At 38.4% G+C, this 7969-nt stretch overlaps 1 protein-coding gene across 1 annotated transcript in view; it reads right to left on the minus strand.

Moving 5' to 3' along the window:
- The window catches only part of NCAPD3 (non-SMC condensin II complex subunit D3), a 58782-nt gene that overhangs the window by 18385 nt on the left and 32428 nt on the right, over positions 1-7969 (minus strand). The window contains exons 20-24 of the mRNA XM_011221874.3: positions 5932-6039; positions 3916-4030; positions 3714-3821; positions 2133-2371; positions 1124-1203 (exon numbers count right to left, since the gene is read on the minus strand). Coding sequence (XP_011220176.1) covers positions 1124-1203; positions 2133-2371; positions 3714-3821; positions 3916-4030; positions 5932-6039 — 650 coding nt within the window. The remainder of the gene's footprint in view (positions 1-1123; positions 1204-2132; positions 2372-3713; positions 3822-3915; positions 4031-5931; positions 6040-7969) is intronic.

Consider the following 7969-nt stretch of genomic DNA (forward strand, 5'->3'; position numbering starts at 1 on the left):
TTAAAAAAAAAAAAAAAAAAAAAAAAAAAGAATGTTAACCTTTTACTAGTTTATTATGCAAAATATTTCTCCTTGGAAAATTATACCCAAAGAAAACCGAACAGAAATTCCTCCATGGAACTCAGAGTAAATCATTGGTGACCATATTTAGAACCAGAGGGACCCATTACTATAAGCTATTTATAGCTAATGAACTCTATAAAGACCTTTTCCCAACTGTGGTAGCTTTTGCCATGGCATTCAACATTCCATTTTCCAATTGCAGAACTGCTTTAAAAAGAATTATTCATACAACATAATCTAGATTAACAAATTCTATAAGATCATGCCTCAGCCTCCTGAAAATAAATCCTCAAAAAAATTATAGAATGATAGTTATTAACAAGTGGCAAATCAATTCCCTTCCCTTCCAATTCTCAAGAAACACCCATTTCCAAGAAGCCTTGTAATTTGTGTACTCTCATTTCATACTGTGATTGTCTTAAAATTCCTAGAATTTCTTCCTTACAATTTCTGCACTTACAAGAAAGCATGAACTCTATCAAAATTGACATTTTATTGGCCTAGAAATCAACATAGTTAAGTCAACAGTTAATGGCTACAATTCCATATAATTTACCATGACAAACTCATATATTGCTCTTCATTACTCCTTTAGGGATAGTCAACAATGATAGCAAATGTAGTCAATGCTGAGATTATTTAACAGTCAAACTGGATGAGGGATTTTTTTTTTAAAGATTTTATTTATTTATTCGACAGAGATAGAGATAGCCAGCGAGAGAGGAAGCACAAGCAGGGGAGTGGGAGAGGAAGAAGCAGGCTCATAGCAGAGGAGCCTGATGTGGGGCTCGATCCCAGAACGCCGGGACCACGCCCTGAGCCGAAGGCAGACACTTAACCGCTGTGCCACCCAGGCGCCCCGAGGGATTTTTTTTTTTAACTTATATGCAAAATAAAGCTTTGTTATATAGCTTAAAAATCTGCTAATTCTCTGACAACTGCCAAAAGCTCACTAAATTCTAAATAACTCAACTCTAAACCAATTTTAAAGAAAGAGAACTAATATACACCAGAAATTAGGTAAATCTTTCAGTTGTCTGACATGTGAGGAAAGAGTTACCTGGCGATGTCTGGGTGTGAATCTATCAGAGTGCTGACAAATCGAAAGAACAGAGAGCCCTTCCATTTCACAAATTCCTCCTGAATAAAAGAAACCAGGTTGTTTAAGGATGAATTTTAGTATACAAACCCCAAATACGTTCAGTCATAAAACCAACTGCTAACTTTCTTTTGTTTAACATCACACCTGTCAGTGCCTCAGTCTGTCTGCGGCACATCAGCACAGTCTGTAGCACTCACTTCACCACCATCTTGAAAGCAAGTGTATTTGTTAATCACAAAGAGAAATGGAGGGATATTCGGGTAGAACAGCATCATACCTACTCTATTAGGAAAATGACTCAAAGCACATGGCTTAAAAGGGAGAGTGCCAATGGTGCCTTCATCAGGTATCCAACCATATAAAGAAGTAAGTACACAGAACATACTAGAGTAGATGTACAATTTAGTTAAATGCCTTCATTTTAAAGGTCAAATATTATTTCTCCCTCACTTCAGGCTAAACATATGTTCTCGATGGCAAGAAAAACACTGAGTGCTCTGTTCACTAAGAGTGTAGGGTTCAATAAGTTCTTTCGCACACTGAAATGTCTCATTGGACTCTCAAAGCAACTCTGAGACAGCCAGGGCAAACATGATCCTCATTTCACAAAAGAAGAAGTTATGTCTAGAAACACTGGCTAGTTCAAAGTCAAGGAGAATGACAAATCGAACTAGAAGTACTCGTCCACTGAGTGTGTTCTTCTCTACACGGAATTGACTCTCAAAATGAAACCTCACACTGGTTGACAGGATATCTGAATAAACACCCAAAATAAACATTAGGAAGTAACAATCTGTTTGAAAGGCTGTGCAGAACATCAGAAGAGTGGTATTTTAAACCAGAGACAAGGCTGATTATTTTTGGATTCTACTACAGAGCCGCGCATTTCTTGCGCTACTCAAATATTCCCTGAAACCGGAAGCAATAGTGGAAGGAAAAAAATGACACATCCTGTTCTCAGACATACCTGCAAAAGATTGGTAAGCAAGAGGAGTGTTTGCTTTCGGATGAATGGATTTGAATCCTTCAGACACACAGAGATATTGGGAATGTACTTATCCACCATGACAGTGTACCGGATACAAAGATCACACATGACGATGACAACATTGTTGCGAACAGCCACATCATCACACACTTCCAGCTCTCGCACAAGGGCCGGGATGCTCTTCTTTGCAAGATCCTCATGTTGTAAGCACAGCTTGCCTGTCACAGAAGAGATTAAGGTGTCTTGATTCTAATCCTATGCCTACATTTTCTCCAGATATATCTTGCTATGGGTTTTACTCGATCAAAGTTAAAACACCATGTCAACAATCACAAACAAAAAATCAAAGGCAGACAAACCCATATTATTAAATATAAGGAAGTTCAAAATAACTAAAAAATAATGTCCCCCCACCCCTCCAGGGTTTTATGAGACATACACTAAGAGATGTTCCTTCATTGGAGTAAAACTTTCCTCCTTTTAAAGTCAACATTTGAATTTCAGAATTATCTACTCATCTGGAAAATGACCAGTAAAATCTAACAGATGATACATTTTATTTTGATTATACACATACTCCATTGAAGCCAAAAAGTTTAATAATGAATTTGAAATCTGAGCTAGGTAAGTAGGAAAGAATGACCACCTCATTTTATTTCTTATTCACAGTTAGAAGGAAGGCTGTTATTGAGTTTTGTTTGTATTTTTTTTTTTTTAAGATTTTGCTTATTTATTTGAGAGAGAGAGCACAAGCAGGCAGAGGGACAGAGGGATAAGCAGACTCCCCGCTGAGCAGGGAGCCCCACACGGGGCTCAATCCCAGGACCCTGAGATCACGACCTGGCCAAAGTCAGAAGGTTAACTGTGTCACCCAGGTGCCCGTTTGTATTTTTTTTGCAGCCCGGAGAATGTTTTGCTCTTATTCACAGTTCTTAGATTTTTGAAAAATAACCATTACCACAAAAAACATTCATAAATTTTATCCAGCATAAAATACACAATCATACTAAAACAAAATTCAAATTATAGCACAGAGGTCAGTCTTTTCGAGACTCACAATTTGATTTTTTGGGGAAACATGTTTATTAATTAATTAGCTCGTCTACCAGTTCTGGTAGGTATCAAATAAACTATCTCCTTTTATGAACTGAACTGCAAATTTATTTTTTCATTTCCAGGAATCAATGTAGTACCTGGCATATAGTTCTTGATAAACAAACTTCATGGTGCCACATTATGAGTATTAAAAAAAACACAAAAACAGGAACAGGTATAATTGTAATAAATTAACAAAAAAACCAAAAGCTCCCTACAGGCAATGTCTTGAGTCTGATCATCTTGGGTACTTGCCAACCGAGAGCTCTCATTATCAGCTCTCTTTATCAGCATGCCTCTGAGCTGGATGCTCCTATCTGAATTCCCTCCAAAATTCATAAGAGCTAGAGTAAATATGAGCTCAGCATACATAACACATAACTAAGGCTGGCTTATAAGAGACAAAAAGCTACCCATGGAACTAGATGGCATAAGCAATACTTTCTTCATGCTATTCTTGCTTACCCAAGGTAATGATGGCATGTGCTCTAATCACGGAAGGCATGACACAGCCTCTGACTTGGGAGAGCGGCTGAAAGACTGGGGCTTCACTGCTACCTTGAGATGATGTTGCTACAAGGAAGGAAAAGAGGGCTTATTTACAGTATCTCAGGGGCTAACCCCGCCTTAAGGCAGCATGTGAGGAGGATAATTTCAAGTGCCTTACGATGTTCCGCATCAACAGAAGAAGCTAGAATGGACTGAATCAGAAGGAATGCTCGCTTCTCCACTCTGGCTGGACAAAGCTGGGCTATATCTCCTAAGGTAAAAATGTACTTCACCTGCAAAAAGAATTGGTTTTGCAGTAAAAATAAGGCAAAAGAAAATTTAACTCCAGCTAAAGACATGTCAATATTTTTTTTTGTGCTTCAAATTAAAAGAACTATTTTTTTTCCATAAAAACACATGGCCACTGTAAAAAACCAGTCACTACATGGTAAAATTCACCTAACCTTTTTTGTCACTATATATAGTAAATATATTTAATGACTACGTAAGTATGTTAAAAACTATTGATGTCATCATAATTTACTTCACTATTAGTGAACATTTATTTACAATGTTTGTAATCCTTTGCTATTGTTTGCATTTCCTGTGAAGAACACCTTTGTACCTTTAAACACTGTTTTACTTCCTTAGAAGTAATCCAGAGTTAAAGGGCATAAAACTGTTTTACATTTTAAAACATATTTCCAAACTGTCTTCCTGATTGGTTTACTATTTAGACTCCTATCAAAAACATAACTACCATCTTCCTCACAGCTGCCACTACTGTGTGTTTATGAAGAAGATTCAACTTGATAGTTAATAACACTGTTTTTTCCTTATCCTAAAAATGCAAGGGTGAGGATAAATAGTAAAATGTAAAAGGCTTATTTTATTTTTGCAAAGATTTACTTACTTATTTTAAAGAGAGAGAGTGTGTGCAAGAGGGGGGAGGGGCAGAAGGAGAGAGAGAATCTTAAGCAGGCTCTGCCCAGTGCAGAGCCCAACGTGGGGCTCGATCTCATGACCTGAGCCGAAATCAAGAATATGTATATTTAAAAAATCCTGAATATATGCGTGTTAGTGATTAAAGGACAATTTACGTTCTATTTAAAGAAGAGTGAAGTAAACAATATTATATATGTCGCCATATATATTTTGACTGATTCTGGTGACATATTTAATAGTTGAAAAAAAAATTTTAGAGGGAAAAATTCATTGGTCATCATAAGCATTTTTCTTAGTTTGGGCAGTGACCGCTCTGACAAATTAGAGGCAAGAGACCCTCTAGAAACCCTGGGACAGGACCATCTTACACATCACAGCCCTCTGAACTGAAAAGTTTGGATTCCTACTGATATTTTTATTACTAAAGTGTGCCTATTAATACCTCAGCACAAATGGTCTCTTCTCACAAATCTAAACATGGTCCTCGGACTCTAGGTACAAGTGTAAGTTGGCAAAGCAGAACACAGAGGAAAGGTGCTCTACTAATTTTCAAATAGATGAGAAAAATAGCCAATTCTGGTGCAATGATGGCCTCTACTAAAGGGCATCAAAAAGTTTTCTTTACTGAGTGTCAGATGTTGGAGTCAGAATTACTACCCCATGTTTTGTTGATGGTCAGCCACTCGAATCAGGAAACTGGCTCTACATTTACTGGCCCACAGGCATCAATTGCACCAACACAATTTCTAAAGCAGAGTGCCATGTCATACAGGCTTGCTGCTTCAATGGTTATTTGTATTTTCAATTTTCAAATATTTCACTGTATCATAGACATGGCTTCAGAACTGCTAAGCACTATTCCCTAGTTCTACAGTCTGATATTCAAACAGCTTAGCAGATACATTATAATTTAAAAACACATCAAAGCCAAAAGAACAAAGAGCATACTCCCTTTATTACTTTTTTACCTTATTATTTCACGATACATACTGTGTTTTCCCTATGGGATCAGGTACCTCATAGGCTAACTGGATGAAGCATATCCCATCAAGTTTTTCCCCCAGATAATATGTACGTGACAGAAAAATGAATAGGACACCAACATAAAAATTCGTCTAAAAAAAATAAGCTCTAGACTAGGAAAATCCTTTTCTTGCTAATAGCATTAGAAATGCACATTAGAAAATCATCATTAAAAAATCCCAACCGATATAAAGGAAAGGCATGTTTGAGAAAAGTAATTACTTACAAACAGGTCTTCATCCATATTCCCGGGTCCACTTTGCTTCAGAACTATTTCGGAGAGGGACTGCACACAAGTGGAGAGGACATCCCCACACACCTGCTTCAGTAATTCCTGTGGCAAGTCAAAGGTAATCTCTGAAGGACGCCATACATCTACAAGACTATCCATAAGACAACTTTCTCTGAAGAAACTTTACGGTCTCAAAGGCATAAACGATAAGCCATGAGAAGTCCTAGCCATCATGCTTTCAAATCTCTGCTCTTTCAGCAATCTGGCTAGAAGAACTAAGAAGAATTCACAAAGAACAGTATATACACACACACATATAATACACACACACCCCTTTCTTTCTCCATGTGCCCTTTAAGAGTAAAAAGCAAATATGTGGGAAGATCTAGTGACCTGATAAGAGATCTATAAACAGTGGTGCTCCTACATCAATAGAGGAAACATCACAATTCTTCTAGCACATGTAGATGGAGAATTAACTACTAGAGCAACCAATAAACTTTGAAAAGACAAAGAATAAAAAAGAACAGTTGTTATCATTTGGAAATGTACTCATTAAAGACAAGTTTTCAGCCTCTTGTTAGTTAAACTCAAGTGGTCACCCTCTCTAGTATACAACACTTCCATGCCAGCTGAGAGCTCAGTCACATTCTACAGCTCTTTGACTACATTTTCTCCAGGAGGCCAGTCCAAAACACCCAGGTTGAGCTAAGTGGCTCCACTCTAAGACTTCCATGTTCTCCTGTGCACATTTCTATTTTAGGAATGATTATATTATTATTATTATTATTTTTAAAGATTTTATTTATTTGAGAGAGAGCAAGTGGGGGCGGGGCGGGGGAGAAACAGAGAGAGAGGCAGGAGCAGACTCCACACTGAGTGCAGAGCCCGACTTGGCACTCGATCCCACAATCACGACCTGAGCCTAAATCAAAAGTTGGGACGCTCAACCAACTGAGCCACCCAGGCATCCCAGGAATGATTATATTACGTTGAAATCACCTGTTTCCATGTGCATCTATCCTACTACGCTATGGGTACCTTAGGAAGGGACTCTGTTTTAACCCTCACCCCAGGGCCCAGCAGCACTACCACAAAATGGTGCTCAATGTTTACCACACTGCAGCAAACTATCAGTGTGATCCAAATGTTTTTTAGTTTTACTTGGCCTAAAATGTTTCAAAATGATTGTCTTTGTTACTTTTTATAGAATTACTATTCCTATTTTAATAGATTGCACAGCCTGAGCTGTGATGCTTTCCAACAGAACTTCTGAAATCTGTATGCTTTATCTTGGCAAGAAGACAAAGGTTATCTTGTGTGAGACCTCGAGCCTAGAACTGAACTGGGCTGGGAGTTGGACTGGAACTTTTGGAATCAAAGAATCTGGGAAAGAACCGTCATGGCCATCTAATCCTGGGATTCTCTCCACACAGGGACTTATGTCAAGTTGTCCAGCTTCTCTGTGAACACCTCCAATGACTTAGGATGCGTTCTGAGACAAGTCCCTCCATTTTAGGCAGAACTCAGTATGTTTTTTCTTTAGTTGGCCAATATTTGTCTCCTTGCAATTTCTACTCATTGGTCCAAATCAGTTCTCTGTGATGCCAAATAAATCTAATTCTTCTTTCATTTTAAGGTCCTTCATATATTTGAACTTAGCTAGGCAGTGTATCCCACATAATTCTTCCCTTCACCAGCTAAACACCCAGGTCCTTCAGCTGTTCCTTATACAACCCACTTTACAGCTGCCTCACCGAATTGCTCTCCCATTGATATATTCAATTTTATCAACATATCTCTAAGGAGTTGCCACTGAAGTTAAATTAGAACATGCCAACTTAGGGGCGCCTGGGTGGCACAGCGGTTAAGCGTCTGCCTTCAGCTCAGGGCGTGATCCCGGCGTTATGGGATCGAGCCCCACATCAGGCTCCTCCGCTATGAGCCTGCTTCTTCCTCTCCCACTCCCCCTGCTTGTGTTCCCTCTCTCGCTGGCTGTCTCTATCTCTGTCAAATAAATAAATAAAATCTT

Source organism: Ailuropoda melanoleuca, chromosome 8 (genome assembly GCF_002007445.2).
Source record: "Ailuropoda melanoleuca isolate Jingjing chromosome 8, ASM200744v2, whole genome shotgun sequence".
Classification (NCBI taxonomy): Eukaryota; Metazoa; Chordata; class Mammalia; order Carnivora; family Ursidae; genus Ailuropoda; species Ailuropoda melanoleuca.